General features: G+C 43.2%; 1 protein-coding gene and 1 long non-coding RNA gene across 8 annotated transcripts; one reads left to right on the forward strand and one right to left on the reverse strand.

Annotated features, from left to right (window-relative positions):
* Positions 1–4,809: 4,809 nt before the first annotated feature.
* LOC125752795 (uncharacterized) lies at positions 4,810–11,391 on the forward strand. Its single transcript, XR_007403120.1, has 2 exons — positions 4,810–5,022; positions 10,871–11,391. It is a non-coding gene; the product is annotated as an uncharacterized LOC125752795 (long non-coding RNA).
* On the reverse strand, positions 9,883–25,994 carry LOC112669706 (uncharacterized). 7 transcript variants are annotated; one of them, XM_049095823.1, is made up of 6 exons: positions 25,770–25,994; positions 25,262–25,372; positions 22,713–25,121; positions 15,118–17,052; positions 12,658–12,777; positions 9,885–10,244 (listed from the first exon to the last, which is right to left on the reverse strand). In XM_049095823.1, the coding sequence occupies exons 2-3, from the start codon at positions 25,355–25,357 to the stop codon at positions 24,285–24,287; spliced, it is 933 nt and encodes a 310-aa protein (XP_048951780.1). In that variant the 5' UTR covers positions 25,358–25,372; positions 25,770–25,994; the 3' UTR covers positions 9,885–10,244; positions 12,658–12,777; positions 15,118–17,052; positions 22,713–24,284. The 7 variants fall into 7 exon arrangements, with proteins under 7 accessions (XP_048951782.1, XP_048951783.1, XP_048951780.1 ...); XM_049095828.1 differs by having other exon boundaries at positions 9,886–10,244; positions 22,713–25,097; XM_049095825.1 differs by lacking the exon at positions 15,118–17,052 and having other exon boundaries at positions 9,883–10,244.
* Positions 25,995–27,319: the final 1,325 nt, after the last annotated feature.

Here is a 27,319-nt window from a genome sequence, read left to right on the forward strand (position 1 = left end):
AAATTAAAAAAAAAAAAAGAAGTCATCAGAATCCAAAACACATCTAAATATAAAATAAGTATCTAAAATATAAAATCTAAAATATACTTAAGGACATAAAAGACAATAACGTGAATCAGAGGACTAGAAATTATTAAAAAGAATTTATTAAAAAGAATTAAACGTGGGATCCCTGGGTGGCGCAGCGGTTTGGCGCCTGCCTTTGGCCCAGGGCGTGATCCTGGAGACCCCGGATCGAATCCCACGTTGGGCTCCTGGTGCATGGAGCCTGCTTCTCCCTCTGCCTGTGTTGCTGCCTCTCTCTCTCTCTCTCTCTCTCTGTGATTATCATGAATAAATATAAATAAATTAAATCTTTAAAAAAAAAAAGATTTAAACGTAAATCATACAATCCAAACTTACAGTAATAAAATGAGAATCCAGTGGATGGGTTTCATAACAAACTGGATACAACTGAAAAAAGAATGAGACTTAGAATTCTGAAAAAAATCCAGAATAAACTATGAAAGAGAAAGTAACAGAAAATACACAACAGAACAGAAGAACCAGAAAACAAGCTACTCTGAGAAAACCTAACATACTTGCACATGAACTTTCAAAAGAAAAAGCAAAGATAATGGAACAAATGGTTTCTTGGAAGATATACAGGCTAAGAATTTTCTAAAATTTGTGAAAGTCAACAATTCAAGATGTTAGGAGGCCTACACACACTAAGCAGGATAAAACAAAAGATATCTAAGCACATCACAGTAAAATAGATCAAAATCAAAGTAAAAAATTTTGAGACCAGCCAGAGATAGTAAAATACATTATCTTTAGTAAAGTTAACAGGAAGATTGGTAACAGACCTTTAAAATGAAATGTGAAATGGTCTATTCAAATTGTTGAGTTATTTCTAACATGGAAGTTTGTACTAGGCAAACACATGCTTCAAAAATAAAGGTGTTAGCAGCCCCAGTGGCTCAGTGGTTTACCGCCACCTCCAGCCCAGTGTGGGATCTGGGAGACCAGGGATTGAGTCCCAGGTCAGGCCCCCTGCATGAAGCCTGCTTCTCCCTCTGCCTGTGAAATCCATCTGGACCAGTGGACCATTTCAAGCTCTTGTCTCTTTGGAGATGTAGTGTTTAGAAGATCGTTTATTAGCAGAAATTGCTGTGTGGAATTCTCCAACTATTAGTGTATTATTATCTAAGTAGGTCTTTACTTTGGTTATGAATTGATTGATATACTTGGCAGCTCCCACATTAGTGGCATAACTATTCATAATTTTTAGGTCCTCTTGTTGGGTAGACCCTTTAAGTATGATATAGTGTCCCTCTTCAGAGAGATAGCATTCTAATTTGTTTGTACCTAAAAAAAGAGCTTCAAAAATTTTAAAGTAAATACTACCAGACTCACAGTGAATATCAGACAAATTCATCATCATAGTGTGAGACATTAACATCTAAGTAACCGAAAGAACAAGTACAATAATTTTAAGTGTAGTTTCCGCACTATGATTTAATAAGTTTTACCTGAATAAAATATAGAGAAGAGAGCAACCAAGGATCACACCACAGGCATTCCTGTCACATGCATAGAAAATATTTTGAAAAACAGAACAGGGTATCCCTGGGTGGCTCGGCGGTTTAGTGCCTGCGTTCGGCCCAAGGGATGATCCTGGAGACCTGGTATCAAGTCCCACATCAGCCTCCCTACATGGAGCCTGGTTCTTCTCTGCCTGTGTCTGTCTCCAATGAATAAATATTAAAACCACTCTGGAAAACTGTGTGGAGGTTCCTCAAAGAGTTACAAATAGATCTGCCCTACGACCAAGCAATTGCACGGCTGGGGATTTACCCCAAAGATACAGATGCAATGAAATACTGGGACACCTGCACCCCGATGTTTCTAGCAGCAATGTCCACAATAGCCAAACTGTGGAAGGAGCCTCAGTGTTCACCGAAAGATGAATGGATAAAGAAGATGTGGTTTATGTATACAATGGAATATTACTCAGCCATTAGAAATGACAAATACCCACCACTTGCTTCGATGTGCATGGAGCTGGAGGGTATTATGCTGAGTAAAATAAGTCAATCAGAGAAGGACAACCATTGTATGGTCTCATTCATTTGGGGAATATAAAAAATAGTGAAAGGGAATAGAGGGGAAGGGAGAAAAACAAGTGGGAAATATCAGAAAGGGAGACAGAAAATGAAAGACTCTTAACTCGGGGAAATGAACTAGGGTGGTGGAAGGGGAGGTGGGAAGGGGGTGGGAGTGACGGGCACTGAGGTCGGCACTTGACGGGATGAGCACTGGGTGTTATTCTATATGTTGGCAAATTGAACACCAATAAAATAAAATAAAACCTCTCAAAAAATATAAATAAAAAATGGAACCAATTCTGAGCCATTTATCATGTTTCAAAACATTTCAAAAGACTAAAACCAAGGTTTCTCTGCAGGCCAACAAGCCTAGAATCAGTATTTAAAAATTTGGAAACTCCCCAAATGTTTGGAAACCAGGCAATACACCTGTAAAACACAATAGACCAGAGCTTTTGGGAAATACGTTAAATGGAATAAAAACTGTATGAGATATCTAAACATATAGGATGTACAAAACAGAATGGGACACAACATCCTTGCTTTAAGGGAAATGTATACCATCCGATGCTTATATAAGAGAAGCAGAAACGCAGACAAATTAAGCTAAACGAATTATCTCCAGAAGTTAGAAATACGATAAATTAAATCCACCTTAAATATATGGAAGGAAATAAAGAAAACATAATAATAAATGAAGAGAAAACAGAAAAAAAAATAGTGAGTTAACTAAATTGAGAAATCACTGGTAAGAATCGACTTAGAAAAAAGAGAGGGGGGAAAAAAGCTAATACATAACAATGAAGATGTCCCTTAGAAACCTAAAATGAAATTAGGGACACCAGGGTGGCTCAGTGGTTGAGGGTCGGCCTTTGGCTCAGATCCTCAGCCTGGGGTCCTGGGATTGAGTCCCGCCATTGGGATCCCTGCAGGGGCCATGCTTCTCCCACTGCCTAAGTGTCCTTCATGAATAAATAAATAAATAAACTCTTTAAAGAAGAAATCTAAAATACTAAATGATCAAACAATCATGAGAGAACATTGTGATCAATATTTATCAATTAGAATGGAGTGACACATTTCAAGTTTAGATAAAAGATGTAATTCCTAGGAAACCAAAATTTCCTAAAACTGACACAAGATTTAAACATCAGAATAGTCCTACAACTATTAAAGAAATTGAAGGATACTTGGGTGGCTCAGCTGGTAAAGCACCTGGCTTCCGCTCAGGTCATGATCTTGGGATCCTGGGATCCGGCCTTGATCGGGAGCCACCTGGTGAAAGCGCAGGGGGCCACAGGGCACCAAGGCCGCCCCCACCCACACCCCAAACACCACCCCAGGCCTGAGACCCCGCGTCACTCACCAGCCTCCAAGACACAGAGCGGGCTCTGCCTGCCGCCACCGTTCCCGCGCTCCACCGACCCCGGGGGTGGTGCAGAGGCCAACTGGCACCACGGCCACCCACACCCACACCCCAACCCCAACCCCAACCCCAACCCCAGGCCTGCGCCCGCGTCACTCACCGACCTCCCCCGACACAGAGCAGGCTCCGCCCGCCACCCGCCAAGGCCGCCCTCGTCCTGACCCCGGGGGATGCAGGGGCCACCCAGCACCTTGGCCGCCCACCACCACCCCCAAGCCTGCGCCCACGCCCGCGCCTCACTCACCGGCCTCCGGGGACACATGCGGACTCCGCCCACTGCTACCGGGCCACCACCCGCCACCACGGGTGACAACGACCCTACCGCCTCGACCAGTGACCAACTGTCCCCGGAGCCAGCCGGGCTCTGACGGGCTTTCCCCTGGTGGCGCGGCGGCGCTCTCGAGGGCTCCGAGTGCGCATGCGCCGGGGCCGCTCCTCCTGTGGCCGGCCTCCCGCATGCGCAGTGGGGGCTCCCGGGCTCCGCGCGGACGGAGCCTTAACCCTGCCAGCCCGCGAGGGGGGCTCGGGGGCCTTGGGAGGGCGCGGCCGGCGGGGCCTCGTTGACCACGGCGGCCAGGCACAGGCTGTCTCGGCCCTGTCGGGGGCTCCCCACGCACGGAGTCGGGCCGCCACCTCACGCCCTTGTCCGGACCCCGGGGGGCCGCAGGACACCATCAGGCACCGCGGCCGCCCCCACCCCAGGCCTGGGACCGCGCCTCACCCACCGGCCTCCGGGACACAGGGCGGACTCCGGCCCGCTGCCGCTGCCCCTGCCGCCGCCGCCATCGACGCCGTGTCCCGGACCAGGCGGACAGGGTGACGACGCCCCTCGGTCCTCGGCCTGAGGCGTCCGCAGCGAGGCCCCTAAGGCCCGACGGTGCCCTGAGCCGGACGGGCTCTGACTGGATTCCCAGCCGCGGCCACCGCGCTGGGCCGCCGGGGGGCTCCGAGGGCGCATGCGCCGGGGGCGCTCCTGCAGCCGGCCTCCCGCATGCGCGGTGGGGCTCCCGGGCTCCGCGCCGAGCCTTAACCCTTCCAGCCCCGAGGGAGACTAAGGGGGCTTGGAGCGCGCGGCCCGCACTGCGAAGAGCCCCCGGCGGCCACGCACAGGCCGCCTCTGCCCTGTCGGGGGCTCCGGGCGCCCAGAGCCCGGCCGGGCGGGTGGGGCGCGACTTCAGTTCAGAAGCTCCGGAGGCCGCCCCGGTGCGAGCAGCCGCCGCCTCCCGCAGCCGCAGCACCTCGCGCTCCCGCTCCCGCCAGGGCCGGGCCAAGGGAGGAGGGCTCTGGCCGCAGGTAGCGCAGCCGCGGCGGGCGGTGCGCGGGAGGGGCCGATGGTCTCAATAAGAAGGTTAGGCTGCCCAAACCTGTTGTCCACACTAACATCTTTTTCTCCGAGAGCTACCTTGACTCCCGTTTTCCTTCAGCCTGCATCACCGGGTAAGAAACATTCAACTAGATGGCTAATCCTGGAATCAAAAGTAAAACTCTGGAAGAGCTTCCTAAAATGTAAGCATCCTTAGTAATTGTCTCAGGATTATGCCTTACTTTTAGGTGACACATTAGCCATTGCTGTGGTGTCACTTAACATCGTGGGATTAGAATAGGAACAAGGAATGGGAATAAGGATGGATTGAATGTGAGAGAATGGGAATATCCTATCGGAGGACTGGCAAGAGGGAAAGAATTGCGGCGATTTCAGAGAAGATCCCCAGACACAGCTTGCTTCTTATTATTTATCCTTGTGCTTGAAGCCTGCCCTGGCCTACAAACATTTACCTAGGCAGCCTGATTTGTGCTTTTCAACATTGTCGGGCTCAACTCCTATGCCTCTTAGGTCCTAGACAATCAATTTCTTGTTTACTTTTAAGATTTTTCATGGAAGACTTCAGACTCCCCAGGATATCCTGTTCTACAATTTAATAACCTTCCTCCATGAAAGCTTGCATTTATTTGTCTCTGTTGGTTTAGTAATATCCAAATCCCCTGCAAGCTAACTTTGTTTATTTCGTCTGCAAATGCTGTTGGCACAGCTCTGGGAACATGCCTAACCTCCCTGTGCTCACAATGGGTTTTATTTTTTTTTTAAGATTTTTATTTATTTATTTATTTATTTATTTATTTATTTATTTGTGATAGACATAGAGGGAGAGAGGTAGAGACACAGGCAGAGGGAGAAGCAGGCTCCATGCCAGGAGCCTGACGCGGGACTCAATCCCAGGACTCAAAGGCCGGCGCTAAACTACTGAGCCACCCAGGGATCCCCTCACAATGGGTTTTAAAGTCAGCTTGCCAGTGTTTATATTCTTCTTTTCCCTTTATTTACCACATCTTTCTGAGAGTTGTACTACAACCAGCAGGGTACAATGAAATATGGAGTTAATATACTACAATCAATAGCAAATGATGCCAGAAGACACGGGGCAGCAAAGTGCCACTATATGATCTAACACAGTGTAGTTGTTCATTTCCTCGTATGAGGGTAGGCAGGTGCACTGTGCAGGCTTGACAGTTAACCAAGTTGTGCTGGAAAATATGTTAGATCCTGCTCTGGAATGAGTTTTCAATTTTCAAAACATAGTCTCCAGAATCTCTAATTGGTAAATTTCCAAGTTAGGTTCCCTAGGCCCTGTGGAGAGGAAGTAGGCTAGAAATTTTAAAGAGGGAAGGGCTCACAGCAGACAGAAAGTATCTTCTTTCCCACCTCGCTTGGGATGTGGCAAATTCCAAAACTTTGAGGAAATTAAAAAAGAGTCTCATGAAAAAATTTTGTGAAAATGTGACAGCAGCACAAGCTTAGGTTTTGAATATCCCTGAAACCATTTGTATAAATGTACAGGAAACCAGAAATGGAAGACAATATATACCACAGAACTAACTGACAAATCATCCCTTAGCATCACAAGATGTGTTCAGGTACAGAAAGCCTCAACTGTTCCACGTCCTCTGTGCATTGTTTGGGGTGAAACAGGAAAGGAAGAGGGTGTCTGATGGACCTAAGAGCAGAACCCATAGCAGCCAACTGGTGAACACGGGTAAACCCAGTGGGGCAATTTGAGAAGAGCAGTTGGAACTGGGGTGGCTGTGGCCTGTTTTAATTCATGAGAGAGTTCAGGGCATCTTCTGTAATATTTTAAGGGCTTGAGCAATCCAGGCCTCACCACCTGTAAAACTACCCAGCTGAAGATCCCTTCTGAGATAGAGCTCCACACGGAGGACATAACCTACTGGGAAGAGAGGCCATATGAGGGACAATGGGCAAAGAAATCAGAGGTTCAGATAAAAGTGTGGAAGGAGACAGAGCTTGTTGACTGCAGAAAGCACTAAACCAATGTGTTTACCTCTTTCACTAAAGCAGCAGCAGCAGCAAAACCAACAAAAACAACTGTAGATGTGAAGCTAAAAATGTTCTCCTGAACTCCCTTCTAAAACTCCATGAAAACCAGTTTCATATAAAAATGAGTTAGAGCAAAGGATGATAGCTGAATCCCATATAATGTTTTTTTTATGAGACAAATGCAAGGAACAGGATAACATCCTTACAGTCAAAGAAAGAATATCAGAAAGACATGCTTGTAAAATACAGGAAAACTATGACCTCATATTTCAAAACCTATTTCAAAACCTATTTCAAAACCTATTTCAAATACTTAAGGAATTGTAAGATATGAATAATCAGTATAAAAAAAGGATTAGAAAATCTCAGAAAGGAGGCAATGAAACTGAAAAAGAAGTATAGAATTTTTAAATGAAGAAAGAACTACAAGAAACAGAGAGGCTGAAAAGGAGAAATCAATCTTAACCTTTAATTTACCGAACAAGCAGTAATAATTTCCAAGATTGTAGATCAAATTGTGAAGAGTAAAATAAAAGAGCTTCTAGCATGCAACATGGATTATGAACACAGGTGCGAAGGCATGAAACACAGAGCAAAAGCCTCATACATTGGGCCACATTAAAATGTTTTTCAGATAGACCATTACCAGAGTGAAAAGGTGGGCCAGACTGTAGGAGAAGATACCTACATTATTTATGTTACAAAAGGCTTTTATCCAGAGTTCATATAGAGCTTTTCAAATATGTAGAATAGAAAAAAGGGGGCAAAGTACTTTGCATAGGTATCTCATAAAACAAATATCCAAATAGATAATAAATATATAAAAAGGCACTCAAACTAGTTTTTCATCAGGGAAATGCAAATTGAAGTCACAATCAGGTAACACTGCGTACTCTCCGGAATGGGTGAAACAGAAAACGTGCTGCTGTCAAGTGTTGAAGAACACATGGAACAACTGGAATTTTCATTCCTGAGGTATTTGGAGTATGAGTTGGTAAAGCCAGGAGGAACGCTGCCTGCTGACCCTACTAAAGTGCATGTTTCGGCTATGGTGATCCAGAAATTGCCCAGCAGAAACCCAGGAACAGGTACCTAAGAAACTGCTACTACCACCAACGGTAGGGATGTGTATCACCAAGGAAGTGGTGAGAAACAGAAGCCAGACACGGAGGGCAATACACTGCTTCTCAAGATCTAAAACAGCCAAATGAATCTATACTATCTAGTCCTATCACAAGTCAGGACTGCATTACCTGGGGAGGGACTGTGAGTAGTTACTGGGACAGGAGAGCGGATTCTATCTATGGTTCTTGGAGGTGGTTGGTCACATGGGTGTGTTCTCTCCGAAACTCACCTGAAGATGCATCGATCAGTACGCCTTTATGTCGGTACTTTACTCATCAATTTAAAAGTTTAAATAAATAAATAAATAAATAAAAAATAAAAGTTTATGAAAAAACTCATGAACCCTGAAATACAGCTCAGTAACTCTGGGAAACTGACGTGATTGCATACCCTATTATGGACAAAGCATCCAGCCAGAAGTGATTCATGAAAAAAGGTTTTTACTGCTGACCCATTTTTCTTTTGTTTCTACATGCTCAATTGTACTTATGGATTTAAAGTTAGATTCTTCCTCCTACTTGGATTATCTGCTGCTCATTGTAGACTAACCAACGGGTACTGCCATTAAAAAAGTAACCCAGACAGCTCTATTATGTTTCTATTATCGTCCTCATTAGAATTTAAGCATATATTAGTCAGCAACCCATTAAGAAAGGTTTTTAGATGAAGATTTCAAGGTGTGAATTGATCCCTCAGGGACAATTGAAGTTCCTTTCCTTTTGTAGTATCTTTGAACCTTTGATTGGCTTCAACAATCTAACCATTGATGTAGGTAGAGCCCCTGATTTAATTGTTTGAATGCATAAAAGATCTTAGTGAATGGGCTTAGTGAATGTACAGAGAGACATTTAATGAACTGTATAAAGTCCTGTATTGAACGGACTTTATAAAGTTTCTTTCTTTCTAAGATTTATAAATTTCCTTTACTCTGTGGAATATTTTCTCAAGACGATGGGGGTATGTTCTAATTCAGAGATGGCCACCGGGTCATACAGTGTTAAAAGCTTTAAGTGGCCTTGGAAGCCGACACCCTACTGCAGACTGAGTACATTATAGGATGGGATAGTACACAGCCTTGGTTTGCAAATGTCAGGTCAGTGTGGACACCATGTGTAGGTAACACCATAAGGGATGTGGGCTCTAGAGCTAGGTAACTTTTGCAGTTAATTGCCCTGTGGATCTATTGCCTAAAAGGGATTTATTTTTATATTTCCATTTCAGAAGTAAGATAAATAACTTACAACTGTTCAATAATCATAAACATTTGCAACTCCCTTTTATTTATTTATTTTTGAACAACTCCCTTTTATAAAGCCAAGGCTTCACCAGATTCCGGGGATAGCCAAATGAACAGATCTTGTCCTCAAAATTCATAATCCTGCAGGGAGGACAGACAAGCACCCTTGCAAGTGGGTGCTTGCAGAGTGAAGGCTCTCCCCCATAACGACTTATATACCATTTAGTCCCCAACTGCTTGACATCCCTCATCATACCAGCAGCATGAAATTTCCCACATTTCAGAGGGTGGAGATGGAGGACTGATAGCCTGAATTTGATACATCCGTGGCCACTTGGACGTTAGCCATCCTGAGTCATGGACCATATGCTGCCTTCCCAGTAATGACACAAGTGCCCTCTTGGAGATGACCCTACATAACAACCCAGCAAACTCATATTGAGTGTCTATTACGCAGGATCTATGTTCGACAAGGAAGTGTGAGAGCGTGTGTTTACAACAAAACTGCATTAATTCTAAAATTTTTTGTATGAATTCTGGTTCTATTTTCAGTCTTGCTGCTTGTAGGTCCGCCTTATGTACCTCTTCCCAAAATTCATATGTAATGTATTTCTTTTTCTTGTCTTAGACACTGATACGATATTCAATAGCAGCAGTCAAAATAGGCAAACTTTTCTTGTTTTATTTTAAAATAATTTACTATAAATATGATATTTGTTTTAGGGATTAGATATACAAAAATGGCAAGTTCATATGATTCAACATACAGCTACAATTTATAAGATCAATGATGCTTCTTTCTATTCCTCATTTGTTAGGATATCTTCCATCATGAATACAACTTATCAAATGCTTGTTAAATTTTTTTTTATTAAAAAGTCATGTAGGGGATCCCTGGGTGGCTCAGCGGTTTGGTGCCTGCCTTTGGCCCAGGGCGCGATCCTGGAGTCCCAGGATCGAGTCCTGCGTCGGGCTCCCGGCCTGGAGCCTGCTTCCCCCTCTGCCTGTGTCTCTGCTTCTCTCTCTCTCTGTCTATCATGAATAAATAAATATCTTTAAAAAATAAAATAAATTAAAAAAAGTCATGTATTTTTTTGGGGGGGGGTTCTGTTGAGTTGCTTAAGTCCTTTATATATTTTGGATTTTAACCTCTTTATCAGATATGTCATTTTTCCCATTCCATAGGTTGCCCTTTTGTGTTGATATTTTCCTTTGCTGTGCAAAAGCTTTTTATTTTGGCATGGTCCCAGTAGTTTAATTTTACTTTTGTTTCTCTTGCCTCAGGAGACATAGCTAGAAAAGCGTTTCTACTTCCAATGTCAAAGAAATTACTACCTATGTTTTCTTCCAGGAGTTTTATAGTTTCAGATCTCACATTTGCCTCTTTGATCTTTTTTGAGGTGTGTGTGTGTGTGTGTGTGTGTGTGTGTGTGTGTATGATGTAAGGAAATGGTCCGGTTTCATCTTTTGCATGCATTTGTCCTATTTTTCTCAAAATAATTTGTTGAAGAAAATGTGTTTCCCATTGTATATTCTGTTTCCTTTGTCATAGATTAATTGATTATAAAAGCATGGGTTTATTTCTGGACTCTTCTTTCTGTTCTATTGATCTGTGTGCCTATTTTTGTGCTATCCCTGTACTATTTTAATTACTACAGCTTTGAAGTGCATCTTGAAATCAGTGATTGTGACACCTCCAGTTATGTTCTTCTTTTTCAAGATTATATTTGGCTATAAAAAGAATGAATCTTCCCATTTGCAACACCATGGATGGACCTAGAGGTTATTATGCTAAGTGAAATGAGTCAGCAAGACAAAGACAAACGCCATATGATTTCACTCATATGTGGAATTTAAGAGACAAATAAACAAAAAACCAAAGAGACAAAAAAAAAAAAAAAAACCAGAATCAAATATGGAGGACAAACCAGTGGCTTCCAGATGGAAGGTTGGTGGGGAATTGGGTGGAATAGACAAAGGGGATTAAGAATTCACATCTTGAGGGACACCTAGGTGGCTCAGTGGTTGAGCCTCTGCCTTTGGCTCAGGGTGTGATCCTGGGGCCCTGGAATCGAGTCCAACACCGGCCTCCCTGCAGGGAACCTGCTTCTCCCTCTGCCTGTGTCTCTGCCTCTCTGTATCTCTCATGAATAAATAAAACATTTTTTTAGAAAAACGACTTCACTTATTGAATCATTATATTGTACACCTGAAATTAATGTAACACTGTATGATAGTTATAATTGAGTTTTAAAATTATATATTCATATATATTTAATATATATATTTATATATTTATTCGTGAGAGACACAGAGAGAGAGAGAGAGACAGAGGATTATGCCCTAGGCTGAAGGTGGCACTAAACCACTGAGCCACTCGGGCTTCCCTATATTTAAAATATTTAATACATTTATTAAATGTATATTATATCTATTAAAATATAGTCGATACATTAATATTAAATATATTAATTAAATTAATATAAAATAAATACCAATATTTATTTTAAATGAATATTAAATATTATTAAAGTTCAATTTAAATAATACCAAAATATAAATACTTATTAAATATATTTATGTTAGTATATGTTATTGAATATATATTATTGAATATATATTTATATGTAAATTTTTCTATATAATCTATTATACCTCTATATATTTATAATATTGCATTAGATTATATTCTAAATATATTAAATTATATTATAATATATTATACTTATAATACTATATATATGTATTAGGTCAACTGTTTGCTTGAGGCCTCAGTTTTCTGACACATCTAAGAAGAGTTGTTTTCAGTTTGTTCAGCCTTTTTGCTTATTGTGAGGACAGGAGCAATGAATTCTAAACTCTTTATGTGTTGGCCTGGCAACGGAATTTGAATATGCCTCTTTTCTCAAACCCATTCCTGTTCCAGATTTCCTTTAGCCTAGAGAAAGTGATGATTTTTCTTTCACTTACAGGGGGAAAAAAAAAAACCTGTCATAACCTGGGGGCACCATCATAATTCAACTCATCTATTTTTGCTTGGCAATGGCCCCATTCCTGAGTGTTTGTCCTGGAATTGGGTGCATGGTTTTCCTGCCCACCTGCCCTAGATTTAGCAACTGAACTTTCTATCAACACAGAATGGATTCATTTCTCGAAACTCCATCGCAGTGTAATCAATGGCAGCTTACTCTCAAGTACAATCCCTTCATTCACACTTTACTCTGAGTTAACCAGCTCATGCTTCTTGTTGAGGTGCCTGGGGCTACATGCAGAACATCGTACCAAGTAAACTCATTTTGGTTAATTTTAAAACATTCAGGACCTTCTGAACCCTGTGGGTTTCATTGGAAAGCCAGTTTGATGGCCTAATTTACTAAAATTCACTTCATTTATATCATTACTGAAAATGTTAACTATAAAGAAATATATTCCTTTTGTAACTGACCCCAAGTCTGTCTGTGCAATGTGCAGCAAGGTCAATCACTGAGACATCAGGTGTGCAGTAAGGAAAGGGTTTTTGAGAGGCAGCCAAACAAGGAGAGCAAGCTTCCCCTCTTCTGCCTCCCTGAAACAGGAGAGAACAAGTTTTTTTTATAATCATAGGGGTTTGTAGTTACATATATATTGATGAAAAGGGCAAGGAAGCTTATGATAATTCATGAGGAAAGATGGAGTATGTACATTGAGTCAACATATGTGTAACATATATCCATTGTTCACTCTGGGGTGGACACAACACCAAAATTATGCAAAATTCAGCCCCTGATGTCAGAAGGTTGTCTTAGCATAAGGAGAAAGAGCTGAGGGCATGCTCTGAGAACTAGTATAAACCAGATGGTGTCTTGGGCTGTGTAACAACACCTTAGGTAAGGAATTCAGGGCCTTGCTTGTTCACAGGCTAGGACCATATCATTGACCTTCAGTTCTGGCCTCTGTGGAGACAGCTCATGTATTAGTGGGGTTCAAAAAGACACGATAGGTGACTAGGGAGAAACAGTTCTCTTCGAAACAAGCTTTACATTTTCTACTACTTTCAACCTTCACTTGGGTATAGTTTTTTTCCCTTTTTAATCTTTAAGAGATCTTTGGAAGGCATAAGCCAATGCTCATCCTTTTCCCAAACACCCGCTAAGGTTTAGGGAGCCAGAACAGAAATGTAAATGAGGCTTCTGCTATCAAAGGACCTGAGCATTAGCCAGAGAGTTATGGTACAAATGAACACCACAGTCCTAGGCCTCGGATGGGAAGTGATGAATAGGTCTTATAATTATTGCATGTTGAATTGTCAGAAGAGGGAAGATAATTTGTTGTTTTATCTGCTGATCAGGAAGCCTGACCAGTTGGGTGCTGACGTGACCTTTAAAGGACAGGCAACACACAAAGACACAAAGGAGACTAGTGAGGACGCAGAAGGCACAGGGTGTGTGTAGGAGAGTGAGGGCCAATGTGACAGAACAGACACTATGTAAGAAGGTTGAATTAATATGGGGCAGTACTTGGCATAGAAGGACTGAAAGGTCTACGGGAACATCTGTGACAGTCATCATCTGGCGAGTCGGGCCTGCATGGCATGGGGAATCTAGTGCAGCCTAGAGCAGCTGGCAGGGATAAGAGGGCAGGCTCGGGGGCAGAGGGGCCCACACAAGTGTCAAGGAGAAACATTCCCATTTTTCCGTACTGCCAAGGGCCCTCTTGGGAGAAGATACGTGTTTCTGGGGCTGACTGGTTTGTACTTCCTGCTCTCTCTGGGTGACTCTATGCCCCTCTCCACATTCAGCAGCTAAGTGAGTAACTCTGTGAGACCCAAGTAGAGGAAGTGTGCACTAGAGATATGTGGTAGCCCTGGGATGGAACCCCAGACTGACTCCTTAGACCTGCATCTGCAAGGTTACACAGCTCCTTCTCCTGGGTGCCCTCCCTCCCACCCTCCCTCAGCTGCTTGCAGCAGGCTCCCAGCAGTCAGCTTGGGCCCCAAAGACATCTCTCTCAGTTCAGAGGAGCTCCAGTGTGGGGGCTCAACTCCTAAGGGGATGCTAGCTTCCCCATTGGCTGGAGGGCCTAAATGTCTCTATTTTCAAGACATTTTGCTGTCAAGAACACTTTGAAAACACATTATTAGCCTACTGTGCCTGACAGGGATCTAGATACAGTTCTCTATCCCTTCTCGGCAGTGTGCCATCCCTTAGGGATGCTGTGGTTTCCTCCCCACAGCCATGCTCACTCCCTCTCTTACCGGCTGCCCTGGTTAAAGAGGGACTCAGACCCAGATCCCAGAGCAGGGAGCAGCGGCCTGCCATGCTCCTGGCTAACGCACAGTCATGAGCTGTCCACAGAGCCCCCGAGTGCCATCTGTCTCAGCCACGTCACAGGCAGATACTGCATCTGAGAGAGCAAGACCATTCACCCATGATGTGCACACTCGTTGCCTGGAGGCCTGCTGCATACAGAGCCATGTCTGACACCCTAGGGGACAGGGAAACCTTCAGGAAAAGCAGCCCAGGGGTTTCGTTTATTGAGAAGCTAAATCCAGACACTCTGCGGGCATTTTCCCAGCTTCCTTTGGGAAAACATCCAAAGGCCCTCAGGTCTAGCTCAGGGTCCCTTCTCTGTGTTTGTTTAACACCACAGTCTGTGAGAATTTCCTAGCCTTTCACTGTGCTAAAATCTCCATGAGGGCAAGAAGCAGATCAGTGCCTGTCTCAGAACAGATTATTAACACATTTTTGTATAGAGTGAATCTCTCAACAAGTCTGAGTTATGGGTGTGATTAGCCCTACTGGAGACTTGTTGTTGTTGAATACTCTGAGTAGGGACTCTTAGGTGTCTGACTCAGAGGATCAGGCATTTTCATTTGCCTGTGGTGCCCGTAATGAGACAAGGGCCGGAAACAGTCTGGTTATTGTACCTCCAGGAGAGGATGTTGTGGTGGGCTGCCTGGCTGCCTTTGAGACTGACCGCATGTGCAGATGTGTTGGTTGATATTTCATTGACTCTCTCCAGTAATGACTGTCTCCTGAAGGAAGCTGGCCCACTCAAGATTATCCCCTCCCAAGGGGACAGATGCATCCAGAGATTCACGAATCCAGCTTTACAAAGGCCTTTCTGGTTTCTGTGGGGACATCTCTGAAGAGCATCTCAGCTCCAGAGCTTCCAGTAGGATAGGCTGATGAGATCCCTCTTGCAGTTGCATCACTGTTTAACTTTTGCTTGTACCCACAACAATTTCTCTCATCTCTTAAGGGTGTTGTTTCAGAGCACCTCTCCATAAACTTTCTGTATGCAAATCTCAGAAAGTTGGTGTCTGTTTCCCTGGGAACTCAACACACATCAGTTGATACAGGATGTGATCTTAGGATACCAACTCTAAAATGGGATTCTGGAGATGCATCATCCCCTGGAGGCTGCCAGCGAGGGCCCACTGTAGTGAGATATTAAAACTCTCACTGGTGATGATCTGCGCTGGGATGCTGGAAGAGAATACATTTGTGAGAACATTTGCACACACTAGAAATGGCAGTATCAGGTATTATAAACATTTGGAAGAAATAACAATTATTTTGAACTATGGAATTTGATAGCCTTTGTTGGGATCATTCAGTGCATTGGAAGAAGACAGTTAAAGGTAGGTGGTGATTAATCACAGTAGAAAGAAACACGTGGAAGCCAGAATGTCTCCTTGGCACCATATGCAGACACTTTTCCTCTATAGGCAGGGGGCAGGAAATGGTAAAAATCAGACCCAGACTTTCTTTAAGGAACAGAACTCCAGAAAAGTTGAAATTCTCAACACTGGCTGAGCTTTTTTTACCCTGTTCACGTTGTCTTGGCTTGGTAGGACTTGATTAGAAAGGCATGGGGCCCTGAAATTGGGAGTCGGGATACGTAGGTAAATTTCATTCGAGGTTCCTTTGAGCCTTCGGACTCTGCAGAAGTCTCCCATTCCTCCTGGCAGAAGGCTGGTACTTGAAAACATTATAAAGGCTGCTGCCTTGCAAGGCAACAACTCTAATACCTCCTCATCATCATACCAGGCACTAGGGTCCAGTCATGATGCGGAAGTGTTGGAATGGCTAAAGAGAGAAAAGTACTATATGCTGAAGTAGCTGCCCCCAATGTGTATGGTAGGCTCTGGAAGTCATGAGACCGAATCAGAATGGATTGAATCAAGGGGGATTGCATACAAAGTTAGTGAGGAAGAACGTAATGAAATGGGAGTAAACTCCTCTGGTAAGAATCTCACATCAGGGCTCAGGGTCCATGGTCCTCCTTTGCTGCTCAATTTGCTAGAAGTTTTGGAAGAGTGATGGTCCACGTGAAGAGAATTGAAGTGTCAGGATTTCAGAGCATGTAGCAGAAGAAGGATGAAAGACTCAGAGCAGTGGGAATAAAAGTGGATAAAGCAAAGAGGTCAAAACCCCACCAGTTGACTATGTTTGAAGAACACTCCAAGGACATTAAATTTATTAACCTAATAAGAAATGCACTAGTGAGAAGGTGTTCTGAAAGACACTCAGTGTTATTTAGGTGTCTAGAGGTCTAGACGTGCCTGAGCACCATCTCCAAAATTAAGAACAACTTATTAGGACAGTACTTCCCAGCACCAGGAAGAAACACAACACTTGTCAGGTTTCCTCAGGCTCTTCAGGCAGCAACTCCACACGTGGAAAGTCCTGTTCTTACTCAGTACTGAGTGTGGCCCAAAGAAAGGCTGTATGTGGTTCTTCGCAATGCTCCATCATGATGGGGACACCCAGGATCTGGGACCAAGGACAAACCATCTGCAGCACGGAATCACATGCACATTTGAAGAAGAGATTTTATCTGGGCTTGCGGCTGTACCCTGGAAGAGACGGGATGTAACTGTGGGATAACAGATGGGCACTCGCCGGGACCAGCCAACATGAGCTGGATCTCCTTAGATCCACCAAGTCCTACCGTCAGGCAGAACCAAAGGCAGACCCCGTAAGATGGATCGCCCTACCATCTGGACATGGTGCCCCCAGGACCAGGTGAGAGCAGGACCGGAAAGTGAAAGCGAGCTATGTAAGCAGGCCAACCGCCATATCAGGCCCCCAGTGTCCTACCTGTACCTTCCTTCCATATCACACCCAAGGATACTCCTGGGTGACCAGCCAGTGGAGTCTGAAGAGGTCAGAATTGGCTCACAGACCCTTGGGTAAGTGCAAGATAGAAAAGGACCATGATACACTCTAGGACCACATAAGGTGTCCTTGAAGAACAGTGGTCACAGAAAAGGCTGGCGCTAGGAAAAGCCTTCAGTGGCACACCTGGTCACCTACCTTGTGCGGAGAGGAGAGGCCGGGGAAGATACATGGCTGCACGTCCTGGGGCAGGGGCCTGGAGCATCTGCCACAGAAGAGACTAGCACACCATGCACGCCGGCGGGGGGGGGGGGGGGGGGGGTTCTCCATCTTAAACCTGGCTTCCCAAACAAATTTATATTAATGAAATCATTAAATGGTACTATAGCAGTTGTTTTACCCTTTGAAAAATATCCACAAGTGTACTAAAGTACAGATGAATCAAAAAATAAATATTTAACCAAAATTACTAAATGGGCATCTAATTTAAATATTTGTTTGAACTCATTGTGGCTAGGCCATTTATTAGATGAACTAAAAAGAAACCATGATAGGTACAGTCTGAGATCTAGATACATAAAACTTTCTGGGCAAATGCTTTGGTTTCAACCTCTTAAAAAACTGTCGGAATGAAGACATTTTATTTGCTATTGCTCATATTTTACTATTCTAATTAAATGTTATTTTGGAACATTTTGTTGTGACGTCTTTTGCATCCTCTTTTCCAGAGTGGAAATAGAATGACTAGGTTTGTTCCCATGTGAGATAAAGCTTGGATAACTTTCTTCACATTTATAAATTCATTACCTTGATTGTATATTTAATAAGTGCCAAACACTAAGCACAAATAATAACTTATTTAAAACCCAGCCACAGTCCAATTTAAGTGAGGGACCTGAGTGGGGAAAGACCACGGTATACCCATTCAGAGTCTTGTGGGGAAAAAGTGTGTTTGGGGGACATCTCTCCCCACCCCTTCTAAATCGTCTGGAATGCATGGTCAAAGGAGAGACAGGAGATATGATAGGTGTTAAGTAACAGGTGATGTTAAATGAGATAGGGATGAGAGGGTGGTGACTCTGAATTGGTTCTGTATGTGTTTGGAGTCTTTGCCAAGAAAGGAATGTCCTCAGTAAAGATAAGAGTATTTGGGGACAGTTTTCAACTTGGTTTCAAGCCCACCCCTCATTTCGTTGGAGAGTAGCAGTTTTGTCTCCCTTTGGTCCCTGTCAGCTAACCACACCGTTGTCCCTTCCCAGTATGAGTTGCTCCAGTAGGACAGCCTTCTTCAGAAATGTCCAGGTGAGAAGAAATTCTTAGCGTGCTTTTCAGCCAACTTAGAGAAATGGGATAGTAGAAGGAGAACTGGATCCGGTGGTATTGTGCAGTTTTGGCACACTTGACTAGTTGGGTGGAAGGATCTAGCCCTGTTGCAAGTAATTCTCTTTAAAATGAAAATTACTTACAGCTTCCTTTGGGTTTTCATAAAAAGTTGTTCCTATGCTGCCAATTGTTGGCCAAAGGAAAAAGTTCTGCTCAGCATCCTTTAAGTTAGTAAATAGTGACAGTTTAATAGAAAACTCTGCAGGAAGAAAAAGATTTAATTGACCAAAAACACAAAATGCTTTGAAATAACCTTGAAGAGAAATGTTAGGACCTTTATTAAGAGCATTGTAAAAAATAATCGGGTGGCATTTATTTATTCATTTCATAAATGCTTATTGACTGTTTATTATACAAAATTTGAATGCTGTTGTCCTGGACAAGAAGAGTGAATATTAAAAAGGGAAAACTTTTGTTCAAAGTGATCTCAAAAATTAATGCAATTAACTAATCAAAAATTAATCAAAAGCACAGTAGACCATACAGGCAGTTATATAATCAATGAAATTTTGACACACTGCTGTGTCATAGTGTGTAGGGCACAGAGTGTATCCAGTTTGTTAGTTGAAAAAAAAAAAGAGTAAAGAAAAAACTTAGAACAAATAGGTTACATATCTTTATATACCATATATATTTATACTTTTAAAGCAACCTTTAAAAAATCTCTAAGCTTTCCTAGTGTATCATGAGTGCTGTATTGTGAAAGCTGAAGAATCTTTTGAATTCTGTTGAGAAGATAAATTAGAAATTTTCTAACATTGTTTCGTACTTCTTGTAGGACGTTGCTTTCACAGTAAAACAGTGGTTCTACAGGGTAAACCCCCTGTTTCAGAGTAAAGAATCTTTTTTTTTTTTTTTTTAAGAATCTTTTCTTGTTAACAAAGCAACTGGGACCTTTCTGTTTTCTCATTCGTGTAGGCACAGTTATTGGAAGTTGATATAAACTCTACAGAATTTTGTTTGGAATTAAGCATAGTTCTCCATAATCTGGTGAAGAGATATGAAATAGTTTGTCTGTCATCTACTTTGCCAGATCCTATGTCCACTTGCCTGTCATATGACATAGTGAAGCCACACAAAGGACAATAAAAGCTTCATTATAGATGTTATGAACATTAATAATGATCTTAACCAATATTTATTGAGCTCTTCCTATGTGTCTCATATATTTTACTGCTTTACATTCTGTGTCTCCACCAACCCAGGCAGTATCCACAAGTTAGTATTATTATCATTCCTGTTTTTCAGATGCAGGAATTGATGTTGGTAAGGACGTCACGTTAACTTATTAACCTAGGTTACACAGCTAGTAAGTAGCTGGAACTCACACTACCAAGTGGTGTGTTGGGATAGCTTATGAGTTTCATATATTTAGTAGTGGGGAGGGGCAGTCCACCCTCATTTTGTAAGCCTGTTTACCCACATCAGCCCCTGTTTCTGCTGGCATAGTGGTCTTTCCAAGCACAAACCAGGGGAAGCCCTCTGAAGCCTCGACCCAAAGAACAGCTGCAAAGAACCCACCGCCCATGACCTCTCAAGATAGAGCGTGTGGTTACTCAACCTCTGAGGTCTGCTCTACTTGTATCCCAAACAGACTTTTTCATCATACCTGGAATCACGGACCAGAGTCCTCTTTCTATTGTCTGATACTTTCTATACTCTATTTGGCAGAATTTATTTAAGATCCAGAGTTTAATTCATCCCCCCAGCTTTTTAAATAAGTTTTTGCCTACTTCAGGGAATTCTGGTAGGGTGCAGGTTTAGATAGATGTACTAATTAACCACTATTCAAGACGTATTTGTTATTATTTGGGACCTGTTTTATAAATTGCTGAGCAAAATATGAAATAACCTGTATTTGGTGTTGATATTATCCAGTGAGCTGAATCAGGTTTCACATTAAGATTGAAATATGTAACTCTTCATACTGATCTTGTCAACTCAACCTTTTTGCCCTCAGTACAAGGTGTTAAGACTCAGGGATGGCTTGAGTTATAAACTCTGATGGTGTCAACTGGCACCTTCCTCATATGTAAACATCATAAATGCATTGTCTCTACAATATATTCCAAAATTGAGCTTACTTGCCCTGGATGAATAGTCACAACTTCACAACTTGTAGCTTTTAAAGATGTGTGTATTAATTAACTGGTAGTGCTGTCTACAGAGCTGCCCCTCACTGATCAATGACCACATGTCTCTTTAAACCATGTCATGAATTCTTGTCTTATCACATTCTCTCCCACCCTGTCATTAATGCCTCAACACTTCTGTCAGGATTATTACCTGATACACATTATTTTAAAGAAGTAACTTAACTTTTTAAATTAAATTATTTCACTTTTTAAATGTCATGATTTCCCATGTTTTTTACTTAAGTGTCTGACTTTTTATCAAAGATGACATCGCTCCATTCCAGGGGGACAGATGTAACTCCATACATTACTAGCAAAGCTTTCAAATAAATATAGAGTGCCTGCTATGCTAGTCATATAGGTCACAGTGAATGTATAGAATATAAAGAATAATGTCTGATAAGAGAGGAAATCCTTCAATATATTACATTAATAAAAATTATTTTTCCTTACTTCTCAAACATCACAGCCATAAATAGATAGGAGAGTTAAAGCAGGCACCGTGACTTACCCAGAAGCAAGGCTTGTGTATTTATGGCATGTTGAATATGCAGGACTAGCTGCTGTCCCCCCGCCCAGAGTCAGGCAGATCTGAGAAGAGTTGCCTGATTTCACTTCTATTTGATATAAACATTTCCTTGAAAGCCATATTTCTCTATAAATTATTTTCCTGTATCATTTTTTTCTCCCTAAGAGGTTCTTCTTAGCTTTTTCAACATATGTTTCAAATTTAGCTCAGTCCTAAAAAGGTGACTACATGTTCTTAAATCTGTAGTAGACAATACTTGGGAAATAAAAAAAAAAAATCTCAACAGCTACCTCTGTTCAAACATCAGTATTAATAACTGGTAATAGCAGAAATTTCCAGCATATTTTATTCAGGTCTTTATTTTTACTCCTCTCTTTTTTCTTTTAAAAATTGCGTTAGATATTAATATTGATTACATAATTACCTTTCTACACTGTTCTTCTTTGTAATTTATTTATAGGTTTTATACAAATGCCTATGTTCACCAGAAATAGTCAGTGCTGGATTGATGGAAAATGTATGCGTCAACCCAGATTGACCTTACGTGTACATATGCATATGCATATATGAAGTGCTCATGCATTTTGACTATGAAGAGACCCCCTCCCTGTCTTCCTTATTCTCTGCACTTGCTTCCTTCATTCTACAAGGCCATGGAAATTTTGTGGACGGAGTGGGAGCGTAAAGTGATAGAGCCATCTTGGAAACTTCTCCAGCAGGAGCTTTGGGAGGTAAACTTTATGATCTTCATACTTTCAGAACCAGTAGTTCTGCCCCAGGATATATAGCCAGTGTATACTCTTCACCAAAAGACTAAAATATTTGTAGCAGAGCTGTGTGATAAACTCCAAATGAGAAACTCCCAAATTCTCATTAATGATAGAGTGCTTTGTGTTTATTCATACATTGGAATGCTATGTAGCAAAGGGAATGAATGATGTGTAGCTTCTCGTAGCAGCAGGGATGGATTTCACGAGTATGTTGAATGAAGTAAGGCAGACTCAGAATACTGTGCTGTATCTCTTTGTATGTTTCATATGTGCCCTGCTCTATGGAGTCACAAGTCGGATAGTGGCAGACCTCTTCACGATTAGTTTATACAGTGATTAATTGTTCTGATGGTTTCAGATAAAACTTCACCTGTATTCACAGTGACTACTTTAAATCAGGTGTGCCAAACTCTTGAAAAGGTAAAATTAATGTGAATCTTGTACAAATGGAAAGCTTATATTTTAAGGCCTTTGTGAGTTAGGACAGTTAACTGATAAAATCATTAACAGTAGAGTTCATTACCAGATGATTGAAAACTACAGACTTACATTTTTTCTAAGGCCTGGCCTGAGATTATTACCTTAGGGCGCCTCCTGGCAAACACCCTGAGGCATGGGGTGTGATGGTGAAACCAAAGGCTACAGCATGTGAAAGAGCCACCACGTCCCTGGGCTTTCTGGAAGCCATAGCCCCGGGAAGTCAGCAGGCAGTAATAGAACATCTTTCACTAGCAGATGTCTCCAGCCAAGTGAGCCTGATGTGAGGCTGCAGTAGAATGTGGGTGCCTGGTTGCAGGGGTTCCGAGTTCTGTTGGGCTCTGTTGTCAAAGAAGTGACCTCACTGCCCTACCTGTGTCCACTCCTGGTTGAACCTTCAGTGTTGTCTTTTCACTTTCCCTCTATCCCTACACTGTGGAGTTTTTTCATCAAGAAAGGGTGCTGTACTTGGTCATGTGCTTTTTCTGCATCTATTGAGAGGATCATATGGTTCTTGTCCTTCGTTTTATTTTATTTTTTTTAAATAATTATTTATTTATTTATGATAGTCACAAAGAGAGAGAGAGAGAGGCAGAGACACAGGCAGAGGGAGAAGCAGGCTCCATGCACCGGGAACCCGATGTGGGATTCGATCCCGGGTCTCCAGGATCGCGCCCCGGGCCAAAGGCTGGCGCCAAACCGCTGCGCCACCCAGGGATCCCCTGTCCTTCGTTTTATTGATGTGATCTCTCACATTGATTGATTTGCAGATGATGAACAACTCTTGCAGCCCAGGAATAAATCCCACGACGTGGTGGTGAATAATCCTTTTAATGTACTGTGGGATCCTGTTAGCTAGTTGTTTGGTGAGAAATTCTGCATCCATGTTCATCAGGGATATTGGCCTATCATTCTTTTGTTGTGGGGTTTTTGTCTGGTTTTGGGATCAAGGTAATGCTGGCCTTCTAAAAAGAGTTTGGAACTCTTTTCCTATTTTACTCCATTTCTATTTTTTGAAACAGATTCAGAAGAATAGGTAGTATTTCTTTAGATGTTTAGTAGAATTCCTCTGGAAAGCCTTTTCTTTGATCAGGAGGTTATCGATCTTATTCTCTTCAAGCTCACAGGAATCTCTTATAAGCAGCATATCAGTCTTGTGATCTTGTGTACAGTCTTTGTTTTCTGTTTCATCGATTCCTGCTCAAATTTATTATTTGTCTTCTCTTGCTGGTTTTTGGCTTTTTTTTGCTGTTCTTTCTCTACCTCCTTTTGGTATAAGGTTAGGTTGTGTATTTGAGACCTTCTTGTTTCTTGAGAAGGGCTTGTTGCGGTATACTTCCTTCTTAGGACTGCCTTATCTCCCTGCTGACTGTATTGAACAGTTGTGTTATTATTTTCATTTTCTTCCATGAATTTTTAAAATTCTTCTTTAATTTCCTTGTTGACCCTTTCATTCTTTAGTAAGATGCTGTCTAGCCTCCATGTATTGCAGTTCTTTCCAAATTGCTTCTTCTGATTGAGTTGCTTCAAAGCACTGTGGTCTGAAAGTACACTGGTCTCCCTGTGCAACACTGGCAATAGACCTAAAGTACCACGACGTGTAATTTAAAAGCATCAGAGTTAGTTTTTGTCCGAAGTTAACTTATCCTTTATTACAAACAAAATGCATGAAGGAATTATAGACGTTGATGACAACCACAACAAAAATTAGACAGCGCAATGAGAGGGGAGGGGAAGCCTTCTGTTGGGGTGCAGCCATGATCAGCTGCTGCTTGGGGGCAGAGGCTGGCTGCTCCAGTAAGGCAGGTGGATGCACCGGCCCTTCGATGAACTCGAGGCCGGGCACTGAGGCCTGCCTCACATTTTGGAGGGGCCAGGGGTGCAGGCAGCACCTCCAGGTGGGGACAGTGAATCAGAAGTGTGACCAACACCTGCAGTGGCTTCGACTCAACAGGTGCCATCTCGGCCCCTGGCAAGCACTCAACTCCAGCAGCCTTGACTGGCTCAATCACCTCTGGCCCTGAAGCTTCAGCAGGCCCCGTGGTAGGAGCTGGGGCAGGCTGTTGAGGTGGTTTGGGATCTTGCTCAGGAGCAGAAGCTAGTTGCTCCCCTGAGACAGGTGGCTGCTGCAGCATGTGGGAGAACCAGATTGCATGTGCCAGGACGTGATCTACCTCCAGGGTAGCCAAGGTTGCAGGTCGGTCCTTCTTGTCGGGACGCTGAATCAGAGGTGTGACCGCCTCGTGCATTGGCTTGGACTCAGCAGCTAGCATCTCGGATCGGGCCAAGCACCCAGCTGCAGCAGCCTTGACTGGCTTGATCAACTCAGGGCCTGAAGCTTCAGTAGGCCCCACAATAGTAGCTGGGGCGGCTTCTTGATGTGATTCAGGGTGTTGCTCGAGGGCCGAAGCTGCGTGCTCCACTGAAGCAGGTGGCTGCTCCAGCATGTTGGGTACCCCAATAGCCTGCACCATGGTGAGCTCTTCCTCCTGGGTCGCCAAGGGTGCAGATAGCTATTCAAGTTGGAACAGTGAGTCAGAGATGTTACCATCACCTGAATTGGCTTGGACTCAGCACCTGGCTTCTCGGCTCGAGCCAGGCACTCAACTCCAGCAGCCCTGCCCAGCTAGATCACCTCAGGCCCTTCACTCACCTCGAGTCTGCGCTGGTCTCTTTTAGCTGTGCAGGGCACTATCCCATTCCTCAAGGAAGTGGAGCAGAGGTTCTCTTCCTCACACTCCTGCCCCATCTCCTGTGTGGAGCTCTGTAACGACAGTGCCCGGCACCCAGGCAGGAGGCCTCATCGCCCGGTCTGGCTGCTTTGGCTGGGCCGCCACACCCAGCTGACTCCATTCCAAACACACCACTCCACAGTCAGCACACATCTCCCCCAAAGAGAGAAAAGGGATGCAGCTCTAGGACCTTGGGTTAACTCTGGGATGGGTAAGAGGCACCTCAGGAGTCGTCTTTCCACCCTCCCCACCATGACATCAGTGTGACCATGCAGGGATTACTGGGGAACCTGCTGCCCTGCAACCTCCTCCAGCCTAGGTGGGACCTGCCCACACATCCCTGGTCCCCTGAAACTGAAGAGGAAGGGATGGGGCTTCCCAGGATACTGGCACAGGTGGCCTGGCCTGGCCTGGGCTGCTCTATATTACCTAGGGCACCTCCTGGCAAACGCCCTGAGGCGAGGGGTGTAATGGTGGAACCAAAGTCTACAGCATGTGAAAGAGCCACATCCCTGGGCTTTCTGGAAGCCAGAGCCCCGGGAAGTTGGCAGGCAGCAAGAGAACATCTTTCACTAGGGGATGTCTCCAGCCAAGTGAGCCTGATGTGGGGCTGCACTAGAATGTGGGTGCCTGGTTGCAGGGGTTCCAAGTTCTGATGGGCTCTGTTGTCAAAGAAGTGACCTCACTGTGTGGGATCCCCTACCTGAGTCCACTACTGGTTGAACCTTTGGTGTTGTCTTTTCACTTCTGTGTCTAATGGACATCTCAAATTTAACTTATGGAAACAAAATGATTCTCCTCCACCTCAGGCCCCCCACCCCAGTGTTCCATGATAGACTTCTTTATTCCACTTGTGCTTATGTGGACCATCCAACTTGGAGGTGTCCTGGGTTTCTCCCTGTCCACATCCCACATCCTGTCTATGAGATTCACAATATGAATTGTGCCCTTGTGCTATCCACATCATTCTTGCCTCGTTTCCTCTGTGCTGTCCGCATCATTCTTGCCTCGTTTCTCATGTCATGATGTGCCTGAGCCAGCTCGGACAAGGCAAGCTGATGTGAAAGTCCAAGGAAATTTTGTGAGCTGGTTGGCATCATTTTGGGAGCTTAAAATAATTAATAATTGTAGAACAGTGCACTTTATGTATTTGTTTCCTATCTATGGTCTGTGTCCACCCAAGTGCCTACAACAGTACCTGAGGCAGAGAAGGCCCGCAGATTTTTTTCCTAAAGGTACATTGTTGTTTTGGGGCCTTGTGCACAAGTTTTGGGAATTTCAGTGATGAAAGTCACTGAGAAAGAGATATAGGCAGTCCTCCAGATTTCCTTTTAGATGCAAGTATCCCAAATGTCACTTAAAAATGTCAGGTTCAGTCGAAGCTGGGTCCTTCATTAGTATCTCACGAGTAAATTTGCTCCCTGTTGCTAGGGCTGCAGTCCTAAAATTGTAAATGTTGTTTCTCTCATCATAAAAATGTACTCTCCAGATTATAATTGTTTATTATGTCTTGGACAAATTTCATAATTTTTCTTCATAGTCTATTGTTTTAGGAATTAGAATTCTTTAATCTCTGGGTTGTTTCATTTTTTATTTTATTTATTTTAATTTTTATTTATTTATGATAGTCACACACACACAGAGAGAGAGAGAGAGAGAGGCAGAGACATAGGCCGAGGGAGAAGCAGGCTCCATGCACCGGGAGTCCGACGTGGGATTTGATGCCAGGTCTCCAGGATCAAAGGCAGGCGCCAAACCGCTGCGTCACCCTGGGATCCCTAATCTCTGGGTTGTTTCATTCAGCCATTGATGCATTACTATTTTTTGAAAAAGTTGCTTAAGATTTTTTTGTTTACCTAATATGCTAAATTCTCAGCTCTTTGAGATCTTCTTTGATAAATTGTTGAATTGCCTAACCACCTAGCAAATGTGATAGAAATGACGGTATCTAGTAAAAGTATCCTGAATCTAATTCAATA

Source organism: Canis lupus, chromosome 17, assembly GCF_003254725.2.
Source record: "Canis lupus dingo isolate Sandy chromosome 17, ASM325472v2, whole genome shotgun sequence".
NCBI lineage: Eukaryota > Metazoa > Chordata > Mammalia > Carnivora > Canidae > Canis > Canis lupus.

Bases quoted from the DNA above. Each gene is read 5' to 3' on its own strand.
- LOC112669706 (XM_049095826.1), bottom strand. From the start codon at position 25,357: ATGGGGCAGGAGTGTGAGGAAGAGAACCTCTGCTCCACTTCCTTGAGG. The intron at 25,122-25,261 runs GTGAGTGAAGGG...CAACTTGAATAG, and splicing joins GAGACCAGCGCAGACTCGAG to CTATCTGCACCCTTGGCGAC.